At 51.5% G+C, this 23,939-nt stretch overlaps 2 protein-coding genes across 6 annotated transcripts in view; both read left to right on the top strand.

Annotated features, from left to right (window-relative positions):
* Window positions 1-663, top strand: part of CREBRF (CREB3 regulatory factor) — a 40,449-nt gene extending 39,786 nt beyond the window's left edge. For all 5 annotated transcript variants that reach the window (XM_036424741.2, XM_036424738.2, XM_036424740.2 and 2 more), the window contains one exon: window positions 157-663. In XM_036424741.2, coding sequence (XP_036280634.1) covers window positions 157-272 — 116 coding nt within the window. In that variant the 3' untranslated portion in view covers window positions 273-663. The remainder of the gene's footprint in view (window positions 1-156) is intronic.
* An 8,814-nt stretch (window positions 664-9,477) lies between these two features.
* On the top strand, window positions 9,478-18,243 carry BNIP1 (BCL2 interacting protein 1). The gene is made up of 6 exons (XM_036424763.2): window positions 9,478-9,655; window positions 12,266-12,358; window positions 13,603-13,694; window positions 16,223-16,324; window positions 16,622-16,740; window positions 17,607-18,243. The coding sequence occupies exons 1-6, from the start codon at window positions 9,572-9,574 to the stop codon at window positions 17,801-17,803; spliced, it is 687 nt and encodes a 228-aa protein (XP_036280656.1). The 5' UTR covers window positions 9,478-9,571; the 3' UTR covers window positions 17,804-18,243.
* Window positions 18,244-23,939: the final 5,696 nt, after the last annotated feature.

Genomic DNA, 23,939 nt, shown 5'->3' with positions numbered 1-23,939 from the left:
TTGTGGGCTCCAGTTTTAATTGTGGAGTTATTTTCTGGGCTGCAGTGGCAAGGAGCAGAGTACTCATCAGGGACCCGTGTCCGCTGAGGGCCAGCACACTCCCTCCAATGCCCCCCCTTTCTGTGTCTAAGTGTGCCTATTTGTGCTTTTCCTCAGGTCTCCCCGTTGCTGGGCAAACCTCAGAATTTGTTAACCAAGTGTTAGAGAAGACCGCAGAAGGCAATCCCACTGGAGGCCTTGTAGGACTAAGGATACCAGCATCAAAAGTGTAATCAGCCTCGGACCACTGGTCAGCAATGTCTGAGTTCGTTACGTTACTCATTGTAAATTTTCATTCTGTTTTGCATGTCAGTTTGGCATTATGTACACATTTACAATTAGGTTACATTGTTTTAAGAACTAAGTAGCATAAGTGACGCATGATCCAAAATACTTGATTACTGCATTTTCAGAGCATAAACCATGGTTACAACTGCTACTGGCATCAGAATTGAAACTCATGTATTTAACTAAATGTTTAGGTACAGATTTCAAAAATCTGTTAAAGAAAAACATTTTGGAGGGGTGAAGATATTAGTAAATTCCATATATTGTGGCAGGTTTATGCTCTGAACCACAAAAAAAATCGAGGAAGCATTTTTAAAACAGTTTAGATTGTTTTTAGAATTATTGCTTTTTGTTCTAATTTTCCACAACCATTAATGTCACTTGTATATGGCACAACCCAGCACTCATGCCCTTGTGCCATATTAGATATTCATTTTCTGAGCTCAATATGGTATATATAAATATATATAAATATATTAAAATATATTAAAATATATATATATATATATATATATATATATATATATATATATATATAATGTCAGTGCAAGTAAGAAAAAAAACAGCATATTCTTTGTGCCTTGTATTTTGGAGAAACTATAAAACTGGTAATATTTTGTATGATGAAAACCCTAATGAGGAAAAACAAGATATATAGATGGAAAAATTATGGGGTTTAAATGTTTTTTTGTTGCAACTCTTTTTCAGATTTTTTGAATGTATATAGGACTATGTTGAAATGTAGATAATATGCCACAGAGTCTATGTATTGTATAAAAAAACAAAAACAAAAAACAAACAAAAAAAAGATGGCTCTAGAAAACTCATATTTCGGTACTTGACCGGAAGAAGACACTTGCACATTATTGCGATTGTTTTATTTTTTGTACCAAAGACAAATGCAACTGATATGGCAAACTGCCAGTCTAAGTAAAGTTTTGCACAGCTTACATGATACTGTATGAATGTATGACTAAAAGAAGAAAAAAAGAAAATGGAAAGGTCAGGGTTAGGGATCTTACTGAACTGTGAATTTTATTTCTGTTGGGTCCAATTATCTACAGAAGGAGCATCTACACATACAAATATTATTTTGCTGTTCCTCTAGTTCGCTTCCATAGTAGATAAGTTGGTGGCCATTTAGATGACTGTCTTTTTATTTCTGCACTTATTGTAGGAAATTTTAATATATTTCATTTTAGTAAGCTATTGATAAAATAGTTTTTGACCTTGAAAACTTAAAAGTTATTTAGCTTATTGTAGTATACTTCCACCAAACAACCAAAATACAGATTATTTTTATTGTATTATGTACATATATATATGTAAAGAAAGAGAAAAGCTAAAAATATCTAATTCTTTAGTTGCCACTTTTCCAATTGATGTATTATTGTGCATGTAATATTTTCAAAGATCAACACAAGCTTAAAACAAAAACAAAAAATTTATAGATTTTTATATTTTTGTACAGGTATTTTCAAACTAGCCTCTCCAGACTTACATGTGACTTCTTTTATAGTTTCTAGAACTGAGAAATAATAACACATTTAGTTTTTAGGTGCTCTGTTTTGCTCACATAAAACAGCTTCCTTAGTCAGTGTTTTAACTGTGTTAAAGCTTTACCTCTCAAGGAGGAATTTCTTTGTCAAGGCGACATTATAAACCTTTCCACAGATCTTTCCATCCTGTCTCTCTTCCTGTTTTATTCTCAAATCTTGCGGTTTGAACTCTGAAAAACAAACAAACTATACTTTAAAAAAAAAAATCCCTACCTAACCAGAAAAAATAATACCAAAAATTTCAGACCTAGCTGCTGGGAGAGTATCTATTTCTCCATTACCCGTCGGAGAATTTATTCTTTAGTTATATTTGTCTATCTAGTGTATTTCGTTTTCTTTGACTCACCTCACCCCCGCCCATTTGTAAGTGACAGCACATGAAGCTATAGCTTATAAAGGCTTGGATCTAACACACACAGCAACATCTGAGCAGTGCTTAACGAGCTTCTGGGACCTTGTGAACTGGGACGCACCGAATTTCCCTGTGCTTGGTGGAAATGTACCTACGTAGTGCATTCACACCGAGCAGATGGAAAGCTCAGATCGAGGGCTGAATAGAGTATATTAGTTCATTGTTTAAAGTTTTTCCTTTTCACTGGGAGAAGGCAAAGCACAAGTTTGTAACTTGGGAGTGTATGAAGTTTTGACGGAGTGTGTCTGGCAAACTAAAATGTATTCCAAAATCTGGCAGTTTTGCAATCAGGTGAAAATCACTCCGTGATAGAGATTCAACTGATGAGGTTTATAAAATTGCCCCTTTCTAGCTGCTCTGTTAGAAATTCTGGTTTTTGATACTTTTTTCCTCTCTGCAAACCAGAATTTGATTTTTTGGTCTTGCATTTCAAAAAAAGATTTTGAATCTGTTTAGTAGATTCCATATCCTTGCATTTCAGTGTTTTATATGTACTACTTAAGTTAAATAGTTAAAAGCTTTTAAATAGTTGAGCTTTTTAATGTTGACACTTTATTTTGTACCTATTTATATATGTATGTATATCTTAGAAAAGCACTTTGTTAAAAAAAAAAATTGCATTTTATATGATTCCTGCCATTTGCTGCTAAATCTGGGCTGGTCAGAATGCTGCAGCGATACTTGATCTCAATAAAAACCTGGCAGAAAATGTAGAGTGAAAGTGAAATCCTCTTGCTGTTTAACTTTATCATAAAGATGACATAGGCAAGCTGTGCAGCTTTACATTTTAACCAGGGGACTCTGTGGCATTTAAAACCGTCTAGAAATGGTTGTACTTTAATGCCAGTAATAATCTGCTTCCTCTGTTGTCATTAAATATATCCGTTTAGTGTACTACACAAAGAGACCTTACAAGGGTAATGTAAAAACCCCAACAATTATACATGTTCTGTTTTTGAAATTGTGGCATGTGTTTTTGGGTGAAGACCCCTCTGAAGGTCTTCTGTGTTCATACATGGTATTCAGACAGTCCTAATGAAGTCCAGAATCCTACTCTCAGTGAAGGCATTGTGAATTCACCTCCAACGAACCCCTTGTTCCAAAGCAATGATAGGAACGTTGACTCTAGAACTATGATTTAAAAACAAAAACAAAAAAAAACACACAAAAAACGTTCTTCCTTGTTTTTGATACACTGGATCTTTGTAAAGTTTGTCTCCATATGAAAGCATGCTGTCCAGTTGTTCTTGTTAAGATCTTGTCTGAGTTTTGAATTGGGTGCCACACTTTTTCAGTCAATACGATTGCTTGTTCTACTGTACCATATATGATTCTTGTCCCTTCCTATATTCTTCATGACAGATTATGATGTGGCTTTATATTGTGCCTTACTTGTACATGAAAACAAAACGTCTTCATTCCCTCCACTTCCTCAGTCTTTCACTTTGACCTTTTTGGTAAGAAAATCAGAGTTATTACAAAAACATCATGAAGGAGTTCAGATGGGTACGGTTTCAAATTCCCTCTCTCTAGAGTTATTTTATATTTGTATGAAAGACCAGTTTTGAGTGGTCTTTGAATATGAGGGGGAAAGATGAGCGGTAATTTCTCTATATCCCTTTTTTTCTGACTTTCATGAATTTGTCATACATCTTTCTGATGCTTGACTTTATTTGCTCCTTCGCAATAGTCTGCATTTAAAGAAAGGTGTGTTCCATTCATCCGCTTGAAATTGACTCTTTCATTTTTCCAGAATTTTTTAGAAGATTACCCGTTTTGTTTGTTTTATAAAACAGATGACAAGTCTCTTTTAAAAGAAACAGAAGTGCAGTACTTTTAAAATACAATGCTGTTCGTTTGGATTTCTTTTTTATATATAATATTCCTACAGTTATCTGATGTTTGCCTTCATTAATAAAGCTGTTAGTTTATTCACCAAAATGTCAAGAATGGATGTGCTTTTCTTTATTCCATACATTTAAAAAATATTTTAGCTGCTAAGATTAGTTCACTTTCTAAGAGACGAATTCAAGTTGCCTTCAGCAGGAATTAAAAAAACTTAGGTTCCCTTTCTTTATATGGTCTTCCTGAAAGTCTGTCTAAGTATTTTCTAGTTCATTATGTAACAGAATGTTAGCATCTCTCCGAATCTTGAAACTTGAATTTTGAGAATGCATTGAATTAAGCTTTCAGTGTTAAAGTAAAAGGTTTCAGTTATCCTTCTAGTGAAGTCTATTGTGGAATACCATTTCCCATGGAACTGAGGCCATTTCCACAACTTTGCACAAAACTCCAGTCTTGTTCTTCCCTCGAATCATGACAAATATGTCTCACACAGTGCCGTAATACTTGTGGGTTCTTTTGTAATCTTTGTAATCTTAATAAGGGCATTATGAGAAGATGACTCCATTTTTTTTTACTCTTTCAAACACATTGGGCCGTCAGCTGTAGGGATGGTTGTCTCACGTTAAGGAATCGGCATGTGGGGAAAGATGATGAAATGTACTACTGAACGTGGACCGCCTCCAGGGGCAGGTGGGGCTGTGTGGAAGCATAACCTTGAACCCTCACGCCTAGTGAACGGACTGGCATCGTAGACACTGCACCTAGGAACAGAATTCTGCCAAACTGCCATTTCCGTTTAGAAAAGAAAGATGTGGGGGTAGTCGTGAGGGGGACTAGAAGCTTAAAACTACTTTCCAATAGTGTTCCGGAGACGTGTCGGTGACCAGTGCAGACCCTGAGTCTGGTATTTCCGTGTGCCAAGTTCTAGGTGAACGAGGTTTGCCTCTCTCATACCGATGTGAACACAGTGATGTGGCTCATTCAATTCCAGGTGGACAGGACGGGACTGACGACTGTGTCTTGCTCTTCGCCCTTCCTCCCCTCCCCCCTGAACCAAATAACAGAAATGTGTATGTGTGTACTGTATCTGCCTTCCCAGCACATTTTTATGACACTGTATTCCACTGCTGCCCTCTTCACCGTCTGACCCTGTAACTTGGCGCTGGTGGTTAGGTGATGCGAGGGCTGACCGCGCACAAGAAGTCGCAGAGGAGCGGAAGGGCAAAAAAGCATTTGTTCATGCAATGTGGCCGCCTCTCTCGCATAGCCACACAGGATCCTGTTTGTAATGCTGTCATATTCCGTTGTTTTGTTCCCCTGTCCCCTTCCCCACAACTGGAGCTATGAAACTTTATTGGATTCAGTCTTGTCTTTTGTCTAGAAAGAATTTTATCTTGTTGACGCATGAGCTGTTTAACATTTATTCTATTAAATGTTGGTTAATAGTTGTGCAGTTTTTCTTTCCACAAGAAAAGGCGATTCCAATGTTGCCTTTGTTCTCTTCCAACCCCTTGGCACTTCTAGTCAGATACAGACTCATCTGTGTATGCAACATCCTTTGTAATTTAAAATAAAAAAAAACCAAAAGATGAAAAGGTTTTGAATTGTTGGCCTCATATTTTCGCCCTTCCTGTCTCTCTGGCTTTTTCGAGGCTTACCAAGGCAGCCGCGTCCTCTTCAGGGTAACCCACTGCAAGGGAACTCCCGGTCAGAGGCAGCGGGGACCTTGAGGGACATGGAGCTGTTATGTAGATGTATTTATTGATAAACACTTGCATTTTTCATAGCTCAGAGCATAGTTTTGCTCATACTTATTTCTCTTCGATTCTTTGGGCAAGTGATTTCTCCGTGGGAAATAAAACATTTTGAGTCTCTCCTCCTCACTCGAACATGCGTATGTTTAATAATTTAAGTGAGAGTACACAGAGTCTGAGCCGGGACGGGAGTGAACTCCACTATAGCGGAGTGTTCCTTCTGCCTGGGCCTCTGCTAGGTTCTGGGCTCCAAGGAGACTCAAGACCCCAGGAACTTCCGGTCTGCCGAGCGGGGCAGCTGTGACCAGGATGGCAGAACAACACAGGAGTTGTTACTTGCACAGAGGGCTCTAGGCATGTTACCACCACCCAAGTATTTGTGCAGACGCGGGTGCCACGTCCAGCGGGTGTCGGAGGAGAACTGACAGGCCTGGGTGCCTGGGCCCTGGAAGAAGCCCTCTGCTCCATTGGAGCGACACTGAGGCTGTCAGGAAGCAGATGGATGTGGCTGGCACCGACTCCTCCTGCTTCAGGACCTGCCCCCTGAGACCGCCCCTCACGGGAGCCTCTGCCATGGCCCCGGGACCGGGAGTGGGGGAGCCAGGTCATACAGTTCTCCGGAAACCAGCGCTTCTGTGAGTGGTCTGCAGCTCCCCGGCATGGACTGGGACCAGGAGAGCTCCTTAGCCACCAAAGAAAACACTTTAGTGTCTGGACTGGAAGGTTCGGAGCAGCAAGAAGGAGCTACAGTCCTAGAAGGCTAGGGTGGTGCCCATGAAGCCACCTAGGTGCTGGCCCATCAGGGAGTCCCCACCTCGCTGGCTGCTCTCAATGGCCCGGCAAGGTGGGGACTCATCAGACTAGACCCATGGTTGGCAAACCGCGGCTCACGAGCCACATGCAGTTCTTTGGCCCCTTGAGTGTGGCTCTTCCACAAAATACCACGGCCTGGGCGAATCTATTTTGAAGAAGTGGTGGTAGAAGAAGTTTAAATTTAAAAAATGTGGCTCTCCAAAGAAATTTCAGTCGTCGTCCTGTTGATATTTGGCTCTGTCGACTAATGAGTTTGCCCACCACTGGACTAGTCTTAGAGGAGGGGACCCACCCAGACCCAGCCGAAGTGAGACGGTTCATGTTCATCTCTAAGGGACCAGGCGCTGTTGGGAAATAAAGGGCTTAGAATCTGGAAACCAGGAAGAACCAAAGCCCAAGTGTAGCAGTTGGAGGAACCAAAGGCTAGCCTCCGGATGGGTGGGGAAAGATGGAGGAGACAAAACAGCGCTGGCAGTTTCATTGGGACTGAGGGTCCCAGATCGCAGACCTGTGCCTCCAAGAAGGCTTCTAGCCGGCGGGCTTAGACCTGGATCCCTTTGCCAGAAGGGGTTGTGTGGAAGGGTGGAGGAAAGGGGAGCTATGCTTTCCTTACTTACAGAGAAAGGCAATTGGAGACTGTCGATTGCATAGGAATTCCCAGCAAGAAGCAGGATGTGAGAGGGGCCCAAGGTCACGCGGGCAGATCTGCTTGCCAACTTCGGGCTTCTTCGCTGTCCTAAATAGGGAGCGACTGTTTTAGGATCCAGAACGTTTGACCTGAAAAAATGTCAACCTCCATCTCTTTAAAAAGTTTTCATCTTAAGATAACAGCCAGGAATTAACAGAAAATGTCCAAGGTCCAAAGAAATCTTGAAAATACTATGAAAGACACAGAAAACTTGTACAAATGCAAAGATAGACCCAAGTTCTTGAATAGGGCTCAGTAACACAAAGCTGTCTTGTCTTCCTGCATTAAATAAAAAATTGAATGCTGACCCAGTAAGGACATAACAATGGGGTTAAAAAAACAAACTGTAACCCAAGTTCACATGGGAAAAACTACAGGTGGGAGCTACTCGGGGCAAAGCAGCTGGTGTCCAATCCCCAACAGATAGTAAGACACACAAAACTATAATTATTAAAAGTGTCATTTTGCTGCATGAATGACTTGGTAGGCCAACAGACTAGAAATACATTCAAACTTGAGAAGTTAGTGTGTAAATGTGACATCCCGAACCAGTGAGGAAAGATGGATTATTCAGAAAACGGTGTTGGGAAACCCCTCTGGAAAAAGTCAAGGCTCCAGACCTCATACCAATAAGCTGCCATACATTTCAAAGTGGGTAAAGATCCAGATGGGGGTAAAAAAAAAAAAAAAAAAAAAATGGAGCAAGCATAGAAACAATTCTTGTTGAGAGGGGTAGAGAGGAAGGTCTTCTCTAACTTGGACCCCAAATCCAGGAGTCATAAGAGAAGAGTGATAATGTCTGTGAAACAAAAATTAAAAAACAGTGTAAGGTTAAGAAGCACTAAGCCAATTAAAAATTCTGTAGACTAAGAAAAAAGCCCATAGGTAAGAGCTAAACCCTTCAGTAAATAAAGAGCTCCCGGGAATTGAAATGAGCAGACAATGAGTACAAGTACAAATACGTGCCGTGCATTTGTGATCAGAGAAATGCAAGTTTTAAAAATGGCGTTTTCCGCTCAATCAGATGGGCACACATCCCAGTGTTGAACACACCATGCTGCCCAGGCGGTGGGAGCAGGCATGCTGTGGGAGTGCCAAGCCCCACAGATAGGGCCTCTGTGGAGAGCGGCTTGTTGGCCACGGTCAGGATTTTTACATGCCCACGTCCTTGGCCTGCGCTGGGCAAGTCGTCCTTGCCTGTGCCCGTTTCCTCGCGTGTAAAGCGGGATCATTCTATAACACCTCCCGGGGCTGTCGTGAGCGTTGTTCGATGGTGCACAGACAGCACAGGGTACAAAGAGCCTGCCCCCCAGGAAGTGCTCCAAACGTCGGTGAACTCTGATCACAGCCAGCGCCCTGTGCTCAGCAGAGGCCACTCTCCCACGCTGTGCTGGGGGCTGTGCTGGGGGCTTCTCCCTTCTCATCCCACCAGGTGGCCTCTGAGGGCACTGGGGCACAGAGGTGGGATGTGGGTTCACTGTCAAATATGCAACATATGAGGAAGCTTAAATAAATAGAAAACAGCCGAAACCGGTTTGGCTCAGTGGTAGAGCATCGTTCTGCGGACTGAAAGGTCCCAGGTTTGATTCCAGTCAAGGGCATGTACCTTGGTTGCGGGCACATCCCCAGTGGGGGGTGTGCAAGAGGCAACTGGTCGATGTTTCTCTCTCATCGACGTTTCTAGCTCTCTATCTCTCTCCCTTACTCTCTGTAAAAAAGAAAGAATGAAAGGAAAAAAAAAAGAAATAGAAAACACTGTCAATGCCACCTTCCAGGGACATCCCAATGGATACTGTTCCAGTCTTTCTCTTACTCCCTCTCTATGAGAGAGAGAGAGAGAGAGAGAGAGAGAGAGAGAGAGAGAGAGAGAGAGATCTGTAATCCTTAGAATGGCTGGTCTGCGGGCGATGGGGAGAGGCCACCGTGAACGTGTTCTTGATGCTCCCTCTTCTTTCCTCTCTGTTATGTTTTTCCTTAGGGCCACACGGAAAGGCGAGGCTGAACTCCCCCTGCGAGTGGAGTGAGGAGTGTGAGGAGCGCCCTGGTCTCAGCGCCGCCACCCTCGCTGGCCAAGGGCCGGCCTCCAGGGGGCGCTGTGGCGAAGGCCGGGCGGGCGGCACGGAAACGCGTTTGAACTTGGCCCCCGCCGCTGCCCGTAGCCGGCGTCTCCAACATGGCGGCCGCCCAAGATGTCCACGTCCGGATCTGTAACCAAGAGATCGTCAAATTCGACCTGGAGGTGAAGGCGCTGATCCAGGTACCGGTTCCCGGGGCCCTGCCGGGCTCCAGCTGCCCTGAGCGCGGGCTCGGCCAGGCCTCCCTCTCCGGCCGCCGCCCCGCGCCGTGGCGGCAGCTTCTCTCTGGCCCCTCGGGCCCCTAACCCTTGACCCTTCCACCGTCCGGGCGGCGTTGGCTTGGCTCCTCCGGGGCCCCATGGCCCTCGCCCCTGCCCAGGCTTCCCCTTTGCGTGAGGTGACCGGGCGCCCCGCTTTGGGCGGGACAGTCCCGATTCCGAACAATTTGTCCCGCGTCCCGAGGCGCTTTAAAACAGTCCCGATTTTTTCTTTTCTTTTTTTTCCTTTAAGTCGGGACTGTTTTAAAACGCCGCGGGACGAAATTGTTAAAAGTCGGGACTTCTGCTCACCTCGCCTTTGCGGCCCCGCAGGGAGCCGCGCCGGGAACCCGGCACCGGGTACCTGTCACCCCGGGGGCCCCGCCTCCTGCCCCGCCCCCTGCCGGCCAGCTCCCCTGGGTCCGGCCCGGGGCGCCCGAGGCCGCCTGGCCATGGGGGGCGCCCGGGAAATGAACGTCACCTGGACCGGGGATGTGATTTCCGGCCTGAGTCTGAGGGCAGGTGGTGGCAGAGCTGGGACCCGGGCCACCAGCAGAGAGTCAGCCTAGAGGAGGGATTTGGGGCACCGAGGTCCCATAAATAGTATATAAGCCATTGAAGGTGGAAGGTAAATAGTGCAATAAACCAGTTGGCATAGGCAAGAGGTAGGAATGTGAAAACAGTTCCTCAAGTTCAGCAGAAAAGAAACCAGAGGTTTTTTTGGGGGGGTTTTTTGGTGTGTTTTTTTTACAGAGAGGAAGGGAGAGAGAGAGAGCATTAGAAACATCTATGAGAGAGAAATATCCATTAGCTGCCTCCTGCCCACCTCCTACTGGGGATGTGCCCGCAACCAAGGTACATGCCCTTGACCGGAATCGAACCTGGGACCCTTCAGTCCGCAGGCCGACACTCCATCCACTGATCCAAACTGGTCAGGGCAGAAACCAAGAGTTTTAAACCTGGGTTTTGGGCACATCGTTTCCATTTCCAATAAGCGTTCCTAAACATGAGATGTAGATTCAGAGCTGGGACAAAAAGTCAAGAAAAGTAACCCTCCCCATCCCCTCTCCACCCCACCCAAACCAGGTGTAAAATAAACCTAATGAGTTGCCAGGAAGTGTGATTTAATGATTAAGCCAGAGAGCAAGTGAGGACATTTTAATGCAAACATTTACACTTCCCTTCTTCCGAGTGTAAACTACAAACTGTCAGGCCAGTTCTGAAATCTAATGAGAAGAGTGATCATAGAGCTAGGATCATTGCATCCTTACTGTGCTTCAGTTCCTCTGCTAAATGCCTTCTGCACATACATGGTCTATGCGGCAGGTAATATGATGAGGGACAGACCTGAGGCTCAGAACTCGACTGATTGTTTCTTTTCGAGGTTGCACGGCTAATAAATACACAGCCAGAATCTGAATCCGCATGGTCTGGCCCTAGGGCCCACTCTAAAACCTGGCTCCACTAATCCTGACTGCCGGAAGATGAATTCTAAACCCGTCCTTAGTCTGTCTATAAACACTGAGCTCTCTGATAGAGGGTTTGTAGAATCACATTGAAGCTCAGCTTGTCATCTGATGTCAGGAATCCAGTGCCCGTTTCCAAAGACCTGAAGTTTGTAGGATCTGCATCCATATGAGCTTAACCAGTGGTCAAAGGCAACAGGGGTGGGGGCATGCGTGGGGAGGGGTTTGGGATGGGAATGGGGAGATGAGGACAAATATGTGATACCTTAATCAATAGAGAAATTTAAAAACACACACACACACACAAATAGTAGCATCTACACCTTTTGATAGCCTAAGGGCAAATTTACATGTAAACAAGTTTGCTTCTCAATTCCCAGAGCAGAAAAAAAACAAGGTTTAAAATTATTAGATTTTAAAATTTATTCTTAGAAGTGTAAAAGTTTATTAATTAAAAACAACAACAACAACAACAACAAAAGGAGATTGAAAAACCTGATGAACAATATTAGCTGTTGATTGTAGTAGAGTCAGCGATATGGGAGGGGAGTGGACTGACTGTTCTCGGGGAAAGGGGGAGTGGTGGATGCGGGAAGAGACTGAACATAAACTGCACCTATAGATGAGGACAATGGGGGGTGGGGAGGGGGCGGAGGGTGGGGAGAGAACCTGGTGGAGGGGGGAAGAAATGAAGAACCTTTGTAATAATATGAACAATAAAGATTGAGTTAAAAACAAACAAACATCTGCTTGGATTTACATTTTCGCTGAATACACAAACTGCTCTAAGGCTTTCATACTTGCCACGTGGCGTTTTGTTAAACTTTAGGAACTAATAAGTCAAGACATAGTTGTGTCTCTCTCTATGCTTTTATGTTACCTGTTCACAAGCAGCTTAAAGAGGGATGAGAAGAGTGTGAAGGATGACCTGTTAGCCTGTGTTGCAGAGGTAGACAGCAGAGACCGGGCTGAGTGACGGTCAGTGGCGTGAGCCAGCTCTCCTCGTACTGATGGTGTCAGATTCTCCCGCTGCCCTGAGACGGGCCCTCGTCTCCTCACTGTCTCCTAGGATATCCGGGATTGCTCGGGACCACTGAGTGCACTTACTGAGCTGAATGCTAAAGTGAAGGAGAAGTTTCAGCAGCTCCGGCACAGGATACAGGTGAGCGGCAGACCTGAGGCGCTGAGGGACGGGGGCAGGAGAGGGGGGGGCTCGGTCCTAGGACTGGCCTCTGCCTGAGAGCTGTGCAGTGAGGGAGCTGGACTGACCTGTTACCGGGTCACAGCTAGGAACTTAGGGACGCAGCGCCCGCCAGCTGTGAGAGACGGTGGCAGGGACGCCCTTGTCCTTGGAAGTTTTCAGCTTAAAAACTCTGTGGTCCTTTGAACTCCTTTCTTTCCTCTCCCACTCTCCAACCCGTTCCCCCAGTCCGGCACCGGTGTCTCCTGGGGAGATGTCTGAGACTGCCGCTTTGCCCAGCCTCCTCCCCCCTGTTTTGTCATCACAGTCACAGCATATGCCCATTACGCTCCTGGATTCGACTCCGGTGTATGTGCCATCTCAAAAACACGCAGCGGGAAGTGCCGGTTTGGATAACGGAGGTGTTTCCACGCTGTGCCTTCAGTGCGGGTGGCAGAGAGCCGCCCACCTCTCAGAAGGTGGTGGGCACCTGCATGGCCTGCAGGTGGAGCTGGGTGTAAAGCCATATGGTTTTCATATTGCGAGGCCCCGATGCCAGCCAACAATTGAACCCAAGAGGACAGTCTGCTCCGGAGCTGGGGAAACAGCGGTCTGCCCTGTGCTGTCTTCCACGGGAACTTCCCAGGGCAGTTTTGAGAATGGCGTGTTTTGGTGTTCCCATGATGGCTAAGTGGGGTCAGGTTCCTGGTTAGTGTTTTCGTGCTGCATGGCAGACGTACATCGTCCTCTCTGCAGCCTGCACCGCTCACGGGCTGTCTGCACTGGTTCGGTCTCCTCCTCACTCTGGGGTCTTGGATTGTCCTTATTTTCTCTCTTTAAAAAACACACAAACATTTTAATTCAGAGAAGCAGGGAGAGGGGAGAGAGATAGAAAGAAACATCAGTGGTGAGAGAGGATCATTGATCAGCTGCCTCCTGCAGGCCCCCTGTGGGGATCCAGCCCACAATGGGCACGTGCCCTTGACTGGAATTGAACCTGGGACCCTTCCGTCCACAGGCTGATGCTCTATCCACTGAGCCAGACCAGCTAGGGCTGTCCTTATTTCCTTATAGACTTGGCTCTGTGTCTAAGGATGTTTGGCCTTCCGAAGTGCCCTGCAGGAGGAGGGTCCCAGTGCTGTGGGCGGCCTGGCTAATCCGGAAGTGCGCTCTGGTTTTCCAGTTGGCTTTGCAGTGGGTTTCACACAGAGCTGCTTCCCCCGTAGGAGCTGGAGCAGTCAGCTAAAGAACAAGACAGAGAGTCGGACAAGCAAGTTCTGCTCCAGGAGGTGGAGAACCACAAGAAGCAGATGCTCAGGTAGGCGGCCTGGCCTCCCGCCGTGGCCTCTGCTGGTCTCGTGCTCCCTGGAGCCTCCCTGGGTTTGCCGCGGACACCTGAGGTTGGTGACTTAACTGTGTCGTTTGTACACGGACTGCATGTCCTCTCAGGGTGAGTAATTCTCACAGGGGAGGGCGCGCAGGGGCTGCTGGGCAGGCGGGATGGGCACAGTTTACAAAAGCATATTGGTGCGTATTTGCTTTGTTACACTGCATTTGTATTTATATTTTTAAAACAAAACCAAAAAAATATTACATTTGCTATTGTAATCTAGGCCCTTTTTATCTAAGGAGAATTGCTCCACTGTAAGTGAACCTATTTAAGATGGACCAAAATTTAGAAAATTTTGAAAGGGAAACAAGAACATGTAAATAAGCTCATCTTACATAAGAAAAGCCCAGTGACCGAATGGCAGAATGACCAGAATGACTGGAACAACCTTGGCCCCTTGCCCTGGCTGGCTCTGCCCCCTGTCATCTTCTATAGGGGGAGGGGGGGCGCCAACTGGACCCCACCAGGGCACACATTTGTGCACCAGGCCTCTGGTGTTATATTGTGACTGTGTGCTAAGACTGGATTCTGTAATTGAAGGTGTGCACTAATTCTTGCTATTGAATTGGGGGACTTTTCCAACAAAATTGTCTGAAACAGTACCTCTCCCTTCACTTTTGACTTTTGTACCATAACAATAAGAGGGATTTTATTGTGAAAGTATTTGAGGGCGCCCTCGCCGGTTTGGCTCAGTGGATAGAATGTTGGCCTGTGGACTGAAGGGTCCTGGGCTCGATTCTGGTCAAGGGCACAGGCCTGGGTTGCGATCCCCAGTGGGGAAAGTGCAGGAGGCAGCTGATCAATGATTCTCTCATCATTGATGTTTCTGTCTCCCTCCCCCTTTCTGAAATAAAATGTTAAAAAATAAAATAGAAGCTTCCGGGAGGACTCCATCACCTATCCCAGCCCTACGGGAGCCAGTTCTTTCTCTTTGAAAGCCCCTGCTGCACACACACACACACACACACACACACACCCCAGGCGTTCCTTTCATCCTTTGTAGGTGGTCGAACTCTGCCACATCGTGTTTGTCTGTGGCTTTGCTTCTGGTGTGAGAGCCTTCCAGCATCCTCCCCGCCGACAGCAGCTGTTTGTGACACTCAGATCAGGAGGCGGCTGAGCCGGCTGTGGGTGTGCAGGCCGTGGGGGTGCAGGCCGTGGGTGTGCCTGAGGGAGGTGTGAGCAGTGACCAGAGCTAAAGTGGTTGGCTCGGTGATACTTCGTGTCAGGATGCCCTTTGCTTCCCAGGGCCACCACGAGCACTAGACTACAGATCCTGTCTAGAGAGGATCGTCAGGATGTGTAACAAGTGATGCCAGACAGTCCCCGAGTGTGGGTTGGAAGTTGGGAACGGCCGTTCACGCTTGGAGTCGAGGGCAGAGGAGCGAGCAGAGATGAAGGCTTTGGCGATGGTGTGTGGGAGCAGTCGCTGGGCCTGCTGGGTGCCCGTGCTTGTCCCGGACCAGTAACTGAGGGCTTGTCTTCCTCCGCATAAGCGTGAGCCCCTCGGCGGGCACTGTGCTCGTTCATCTTGCCTCACAGTCCCACAGGCTGCCTGCTAATAGCGGTTTGGAAGGGTCTCGGATTGTGTAAAATGTTAGGCATGAAATGGCATAGCAGCCGCTGGTCAGGCGCCGGGGACTCTTCTGAAAACTCAGCTTCGGTGCCGGTAGAGGTCCGCCTGTCAGTTCACACTCTGTGTGCCGTGAAGTGTTCCAGGGGGTGCAGTGGGCGTGAGCGCATGCGCTTGGTCCTGGGGACCCAGTTCGCCTTTTTCCGATCACAAAGGCTGACTGCTGACTCCGGCCGTCGCTCAGCACATCGTTTCCCTCCCAGAGAGCGGGTACATGGAAATAAATCATGTCCCCCCAGCCTGCTGGCTCCTGTGCTTGTTCCTCCGCGATCTGTCTGTGATATGTAAAGAACATCAGACCTTGGAGAAATGTTGAGGAAAACTGCCTTTTGATGCTTTTTCTACTTCTTACAACGTACACTGAACAGCTGCTGGGCCAGAACTGTCAATTTGGTGCTGGTGACGCACACATGGTGAGGCACGGTCTCGGGGCAGAGCCAGCGCGTGCAGGCAGCGCAGTGAAGTGTGGGGAGAGCTGGGCAGAGCTGGGCCTTGTGTGCCCAGCTGGGGTCAGAGGTTACCTTGAAGTCTGGAGCCATACGGGCTGCATAGATGGCTGTGCCAGGACCAGACTGCTCTCTCGGGCTGCCGGGCACAGGGGCAGTGCGGGCAGTAAGAGACTATCCGGAGGCGGCCGGGGTCCAGGCGAGAGGTGCCGGGCCTGGGCTGCTGCAGTAGCTGGGGCCACAGGAGGAGGAAGGGCGGGAGGGGGGATGGACTCCGTGGGCCACCCCTGCGTGTCCGCCCCCCCCCCCCCTGCCGGAGGGAGGACCTGCTCTGACTGGGACTGTCAGAAACTCACACGTGCCCCTTCTGATTCCAGCAATCAGACGTCGTGGCGGAAAGCGAATCTCACCTGCAAAATCGCCATCGACAACCTGGAGAAGGCAGAGCTGCTCCAGGGAGGAGACCTCTTGAGGCAAAGGTACTATGTCTGCTGCAGAGGGCGCACCGGACGCCCTGCTGGCCGCTTTAGGAAGCTCGGCATGCTCCTGGGCACTGACTCTCTGCCCTTCTCCCTGGGGTGTCCACTGGGCTCCCCCTGGGCCTGTGGCACTGTAGTGGGAAAGGACGGCTCTGTGAGCTGGTGCGGCCCAGGGGAGTTTTGTCCTGTTCTCCCTCCGGCTGTCTGCGCGGAGAGGGTAAAGCATGGGTCTCCTTTGCCTGCGGGCTTCCCCACAGCCGGGCCTTTGCTGACCCTCCTCCTCCTCTGGACTCCTAGGAAAACCGCCAAGGAGAACCTGGCGCAGACGTCCAGCACCATCACCGAGAACCTCATGGGGATCAGCAGGGTGATGTCCCAGCAGGTGCAGCAGAGCGAGGAAGCCATGCAGACGCTGGGTAACGCCGGGCTGGCGGGAAGCTGCTCCCGGGACACGGCCCCTGCCCCAGGCCCCTCCCGCTGCCTCCCGCCCACACTGCCTGCCATGCCCACGGTTCCGTTTCTTCTGTCATCCTGCCGTCTCCACACGGATGGCGTCGCATATGAAGTGTTATCCACCCGCCTCTTTCTTCCAACTCACACGCCTCTTTCACGCCTCGCTGTCCACGTGACAGCACGTGGCATTCCGTGGCTGTTCCAGTGACGCTTTGTTTTCCTTTGTGGGGGGATCTTGCCTGGCGACCTTCTTCCCCAAGTGGCAGGCCCAGCGGTCAAGTGGACTCCTGGGCACAGCCACCCTGAGGGGACAGGGCCTCCTCGTAGGTGTCACTCAGTGTCCAGGCACAGGTGCCCCATCTGTACAGCCTCAGCCCGGGACCCCAGGCCTTGCTTGTGTGAGGGCTGCTGCAGGGCCCAGCGCCGCCTCTCTGACCCCACAGAGCGGCCTGGCCGCCAGGTGTCCTGGCTGGGCGCCCCCACAGGCTGAAGGCTGGCCCTCCAGCTCTGTCCCATACGGACCTCCGGGGGCCTGTCCCCAGTCTCGGGTTTGGTTTTGTGGCCGGCGGCTGCAGGAAGCTCTCTGCCCTTCTCCCTGGGGTGTCCACTGGGCTCCCCGCTGGGGCCGGGGCGCTGTAGGTAGGAAAGGACGGCTCTCTGAGCTGGTGCGGCCCAGGGGGGTTTTGTCCCGCTCTCCCTCCGGCTGTCTGCTCGGTCCCTGCTCTGGAACCTGCTGCAGAGAGAGTGTGTGCCGGGAGCCCGCCTGCGGGGCCAGCTTCGGGCTCCGCTCTGCAGCCTCTGAGTCAGGCTCCCTCCCTCTATGTTTCAGTCAACTCTTCCCGGACCATCCTGGACGCCAACGAAGAGTTCAAGTCCATGTCGGGGACCATCCAGCTGGGGCGGAAGCTCATCACAAAGTACAACCGCCGGGAGCTGACGGACAAGCTGCTGATCTTCCTGGCCCTGGCCCTTTTCCTGGCTACGGTTCTCTACATTGTCAAAAAGCGGCTCTTCCCATTTCTGTGAGAGCCCAGAACTGCCAGCAGCTGCCCTTCAAGCTCCGGGTCAGGACCCAGCCGGGCTCCTGAGCTCTGGCCCCGCTGCCAGCCGACCCAGCCCCCGGGGTCCAGGTGCTGCGCAGGCGGATGGAGACGCTCTGCTCTGGGTTTTGCAGGCAGCTGGAGGCTGTGCCAGGTGCCTACAGGCACGGGGATCCTACAGGCACGGGGATCCTACAGGCATGGGGATCCTACAGGCACGGGGATCCTACAGGCACGGGATCCCAGAGCCACCACACTGGGTGGCTGCTACGTGGGGCACTCGGAGCCACCCTCTGGGGTCTGAGGTTCCTCTCTCCCTCTCTCTCTCCTGCTGTTGCCTTCAAGCCCGATCAGGGGGCGGCGAAGAGAAACGGGGGTGGGCGGATGACGACTTGGGTCCATTCCTGAATAAACTGGACTGTACTGGATAGAGTGAATGCATTGGCTTTACAAGACCTCCCCCGGGAACTGGTGTGCCTGTTTTTGGTGCCCAGGTTTCTAAGACATGGACTTCGGTCATTTATTTGTTCTTGCAACAAAGCAGCCTGGAGCCCCAGGCACACGCCTGTTGTAGACAGGCTGACTGTCACAGATACAGTGACCAGCAGCCGCGGCCCCTCCCAGAGGGAGAGGAGACAGCCTCTTTCTATGCCAGCAGCCCGCCTGGCCAGGGCGCCGTGTGGCAGGGCTGGCCCACCTTTCCCTTTGAGGTCCGGAGCTAAATATAACCAGGAGCGTGAAGCGGTGATAGTGAGGCTGTCTGGGCCCGAGTCCTGGGGTGCCAGGGGATGGGCCGTGGCCAGGCCGGCTGAGACGTCAGTGTCTGCAGTGTCTACGGCGGGCCTGGCTAACCTCGCACACGCGTCCCAGCCTCCCACTATTTATAGCCCGGAGGCCCCCGGAGGGGAACCTGGAGGCAGAGGGGCAAGTGGGGGGAGCACAGACTTTGAAGCTTGGCTCTTAATAATGGACCACTTGGCCATGGCAAGTGACCTGATGCCACTAAGCCTCAGTTTCCCCACTTGTAACGAGGAACCATCCTCCCAATAGATGCTCGCAGCGGCTGTTTGAGGAAAAAGGAGCGAGTGCAGCTCCCAGGAGACAGCAACGGGAGTCCCGGGTGGGGAGCTCTGGGCCGAGGGGCCCGGGGGAGCCACCGGGCCTGCGGGGGGCGGGCCGGGCAGCTGGGCTTCCGTTTAGATGTGGTCAGGCAGCGGGGCCACAGTTAGGGCCTCGGCTCTGAAGTGCCAGGTGGTCACGGGACCGAGCAGAGCTTGGCTGCACTGCAGGCTGTTGAGTCAGAGTGTGGCAGGCATTTATACTTCATCGCTGACATCCTTAAACACATGTGTCTTGTTATGTTAAGCTGAAGCTGAGAGTAAAGCACAGATGGAGAGTCCCACTCAGATTCCAGCTGTAAGAGCAGCAGATGGATGCTATCAAGTCAGGATTTTCTTGTCCTAACATTTTCCTTCACTGCTTCCCACAAATTGTCAACATCCTCCTCACAATATGGAAATGTGTGGGTTCCGTACTCCTACACATTCTTCCTTTGACACTTTATTCCTCTTTTACTTGCCTTCTGAAAATAATGTTGAATTTGATCTATTTTGAACTGTCATCAATAACATTTATCTTACAACTCCTTCCTATCAGCCACTGGGGTTGTAAGTCAACCCACCCATCAGGAAGTAGCCCCTCCACTTCCAGCCATGAGGGGGCACTGTTCACATTCCCTCTATGGTCTCGGAGAATGTAGGACTAACCCCATCAGTCCCTATGAAATGCTCTTATGGACTTAAAATAAATCAAGTGTCTGTTTTTTAAAAGCAAATGTTCAAAGCTTACTTATATATCTTGTTTTTGGAGAACATTTCATACATGACTATTTTCGCTGTTAAACAGTAAGGCACACTTGTATTCTGCATTTTAATTAGCTCACAATCAAGGAATTAAAAGTATAGAGCCGTCAGGAGGGCTTTCATTCAGATATTTACTCAGCACCGACTTTGTGCCCGGCACTGTGCTAGGATACACAGCGCACAGACAGATTCCCTGGGCCTGGAGCTGACTGTGGGGGACTTACAGGCTGGCAGGGGATCAGTTACTGATGGGAAGATAAAGCGTTTGGGGGAAGTGCAGCAGGCTAGTGGAGATCTGGAATGTAGGCATGGCCGTTTAGTAGGGTGGTTAGAGTCGGCCTCATTGAAGAGGTAAGATTTGAGCAAAGACGGGCGGGGGGGGGGGGGGGCGGGACACACACACACACTCCCACACATTAAAGGAAAGGGGGTGTCACACAGGGACCAGTTAGGCAAAGGCTTGCAGTGGAAGCATCTATGATACTGTGATTTATAAGAAGAAATACACATTCGGCCTTCGTCCTGCTCCTGCCCAAAGCCCCTGACACCGTGTAGTCCTGTGAGGAGCGGGACCACCATGCCTGTGCCGTGTTAATGGGGCTTTGCAGCCACTGAGGCGGGCTGGCCGCAGAGGCCAACCTTGTGGTGGAGGGCTGGAGCTTCCAGGCCCACCTGCGGCCTCGGGGCAGGGAGAGGATGAAGATGGGGTCAGTCACCGTTCCTTTGTGCGGAGGCCTCCAGCCAAAGGCAGGTGCGGAGAGCTGGTGACACCTGCAGGTGCGGGAGAGTCAGGTGTGCTGGGGGGGAGGGGGACATGGGAGCGCCACCCCCTTCCCGTACCCGGCCCCGGGCGTCTTCATCGGGCTCTTCCTGAGCTGCGTCCTCTCACTTAAACCAGTGGCTTGGCGCGCTGACTCCTGTGAAGCCCTCTCCCGAATTAACTGGACCCAGGCAGTGGCCATGGGAACCGCCAATCCTCAGCCTCCTCCTCCTCCTCCTCCTCCTCCTCCTTTTTCTTTAAATGCTTTTACTGATTTTAGAGAGAGAGGAAGATAGAGATAGAAACATCAATGATGAGAGAAAATCATTGGCCAGCTGCCTTCTACTTGCCCCCTACCCGGGATCGAACCCACAACCCGGGTGACCTCCTGGTTCACGGGTCCACGCTCAGCCACGGAGCCAGGGCACTAGCCTCTTCCTGACGCCGCCTCCCGCTCCCCAAGGTGAGCCCGAGCAGGTCCAGGCCAGCTGCTCTGTGTGGGTGAGAGTGGGGAGCCCGGCCCTGCGGACGGCACTGGCAGGTGCTCCCTTCGGAGATGCTTCTGAGGAAGAGGGGCGTGAAGTTGGTTCTGTTTTCGCCTGGGCTGATGACGGCTCCCTGGGGCCATCTCCCTGGGGCCCTGCCGCCCACGCCGCCTTTCCTCCAGCAAGGACAGAGCAAAAATAGCCGGCTAATCTAAGAGATAGCGCACGGAGTCCCAGCCTGCTGTCAGAGACGAGGGCTGTGTGTGTGTGTGTGTGTGTGTGTGTTAATGTGTTATCACCCCCTCACTCCCCAGTGGCCAACCCCAGGGTCCGGAGCACGTGGTCCGAGTGTGGCCGTGGTGGCAGCGAGGCCTGGGTACGCACGGTACCCTTCCTGGCCAAACGCCCAAGACCGGCCCTCTGTTGTCGCTCATGGGGAAGGAGCACTGGGACGGCCATGGCAGTGACCCTGAGGGCGCCTGGGGGATGGATGGACGGGCTGCTATGAACGTGTGACACACCTGTGTGAGGACATGTGCTGTCACTTTCCTTGGCTGTCCACCTGGGAGGGGGGCTCCTGAGCTGGTGCCTGGAGAAGGGCCGGCCCGCGCTCCGCAGGCGGCACCAGGGCTGCCCATCGCTGAGCTTGTGCCTTTAGAAGCGGCTCCGCTGGCTGTTGCTGTGGCCACCAGCTGGGGCGCTTTTTAAGGAGGCTTTGGTGGGTGTTTGATATGCTAATGCCCAGCAGGTTTACACAGCTGGGAGGGGTGGCCGTGACCCTGAGGAGCTGAGACAGACGTGCCCTCTGCCCCTCCTCCCTCCTTTTCCCAAGCCCACCCCCCCTTCCCCCTGCCCACCTGCAGCCCCCTCAGCACCGGCTTCCCATTCGGCTGCTGCTGGACTTGGGCAGAACGGAGAGTGAGTGTGCTGCCACCTCTCCTCTAGGCAGGGCTCGGCCCACCAGCTCCTGAGGGGGCACTTGGCAGTAACTTGCGTTTCAGAACGTGCACCCCTTTCTCCAAGGGAAGCGGCTGCTGGGTGTCAGTCCAGGGCTGTCTGCGCGCGTCCATGCCCGGGGCGGGCGGGGCCTTTGCAGACCCCTGGCCACGGGAGACGGGCAGAGTGAGGAAGGGGCAGGCATGTGGAGGCAGCAGCCCGCCGGATACATGAATTAGCAACAACTTTAAAGCGAACAGACGGAAGCAGCAAGGCGCAGGCAGAGCGAGAGGCCTGTGTGTCCGGCACCGTGTCCGCAGCCGGAGGCCCTGGTCCCTGCTGGTCACTGACGCCAAGTGCACGCGGAAGGCCGGGCTGGTGGGGAGCCCAGAGCTCGGACTGAGTTGGGGGAATGGCAGGCGGGGCAGCTAGAAAGGACGGGGAGAGGTGCCACACTGGCTGCAGTGCCTCCTGTGTCGCCGTGTCGCCTGCAGACAGCCGTGTGGAGCACGGAGAGCAGGGGTGGGGGGAGCTGGGCGCAGGGGCCCAGGGGGCGAGTGGAGAGGAGGGAAGGGTGCAGGCACAGAGGCCAGGGAGGCCAGGAGTCCGGTCTGAGGCCTGGGTGCCTGCTCAGTGGTTGCAGGAGGCAGAGGCCGCCGTGGTGTGCACCAGCCCACCAGGAGGTTTGGCGGAGATGGCCGGGAGGCTGGCGGAGGGGCGGGAGAAAGGAGGCTTACGTTTTACAAACAACAAAGCGTTTACTGGGGAGCAGTATGGCGGCTCCTCAGAGACGTGGCCACAGAATCACCGCTCCGGGAGCTGCCTGCTGGGGCATCCCCGAAGGGGTGGACAGCGGGCACGTGGGCTCACACAGTGCCCGGATGCACCCCGGCCAGAAAAGACGGCAAACACCTCCTTCTGGAAGGTGGGTGTGCAGGAAGGTGGGCGTCCAGGGACAATATTTACACCCATCTGTCAGTCTGCTGCTCATGTTACCCCGACTCCAAACACTCCTGTCCCGGCACAGGTGTGGCAGCCGCCCCTCAGGAACAGACGGTGTGAAATCCCGGGGCCTTCCAGGAATGCGGTGGCAGCGGGCTGAGTTTTAACCATTTTCTACACCGAAAACCTGGAACGCAAAGAGCAGGCCACATTGAATCCAGGACGTACCCGCCCGCCAGCCCCTCTGCCCTGGAGATGCCACTCCCGGCGCTGGTCCTTGTCCTGCAGGATGGCACTGGCACCACAGGGTGAGCCGAGTTCTAGGGCGCCTCCCTCCCTCCCTCCCTCAGGCAGCCTTCCCTCCTCTCCCTGGCGATGGGTGGGCTAAGGACGGGCTCTGCAATGGTTTGCTTCCTCGGCTAAGTGGCGGGTGCATGGAGGTGCCCTCATTGCTCTCTCTGCCAAGCTGTCCCCGGATACAGGTGTGCCTGAGACACTGAGCCCGCCCTCGGGGCACCTGGCAGACAGGGCTGGGAGCAGCTTCAGGGAGCCCGGCAGCGGGCCTGATGATGGCCCTGCAGTGCCCAGAGGCCCCAGGAGCTGTGAGCCTCAGTGCCAGGCCTGCCGCCTGCCGCCAGCGACAGGAGCCAGCCCGAGAGTGTCCGTAGAGCTGGGGCTTGTGTCCCAGGCGCTCAGAAGCTGCAGGGAGGGCAGGGGCGGGGACGTGCCCCGCAGGCCCAGCGCCCAGCGGCAGGCTTGAGTCTCCATCTTCACAGTCACTTGTGCTGTGTGCTCATGTGTCCCCCTCAGAGACAGCCGTGTCGCCTGCAGACAGCCCCAGCCAGGCCCGCGTGGGAGCCCAGGCTTCTCTGATGATCTGGGGGCGGGGGTGTGGAGGTTAGGGGCTGGGGCGGGGTCCTGGTCACCTGGAACCTCCAGTGCTGAGTCAGCAGAGAAGGAACAAGTGAATGATGCCTGACTGAATGAAGGAAGGGAAGGAGGGAGGGAAGAGGGAGAGAGCCCGGCCTCAGAGAGCAAGGGTCCTTTTCCTCTTTCCTCACTGTCCTCCAGGAAAAGGTCTGGCTGCCGCTCGTCACTGAAATGAGAAGCAGCTCTGTTTCCGCCCGCGCCCCCACC

The sequence above is a fragment of the Pipistrellus kuhlii genome, unplaced genomic scaffold, assembly GCF_014108245.1.
Source record: "Pipistrellus kuhlii isolate mPipKuh1 unplaced genomic scaffold, mPipKuh1.p scaffold_m20_p_8, whole genome shotgun sequence".
In the NCBI taxonomy this organism is placed as follows: Eukaryota; Metazoa; Chordata; class Mammalia; order Chiroptera; family Vespertilionidae; genus Pipistrellus; species Pipistrellus kuhlii.
This window is presented reverse-complemented; position numbering and strand designations above follow the sequence as displayed.

Coding starts and splice junctions, on each gene's coding strand:
- BNIP1 (XM_036424763.2), top strand. CDS start 9,572: ATGGCGGCCGCCCAAGATGTCCACGTCCGGATCTGTAACCAAGAGATC. Junction 9,656..12,265: donor AGGTGAAGGCGCTGATCCAG/GTACCGGTTCCC, acceptor ACTGTCTCCTAG/GATATCCGGGATTGCTCGGG. Junction 13,695..16,222: donor CACAAGAAGCAGATGCTCAG/GTAGGCGGCCTG, acceptor TTCTGATTCCAG/CAATCAGACGTCGTGGCGGA.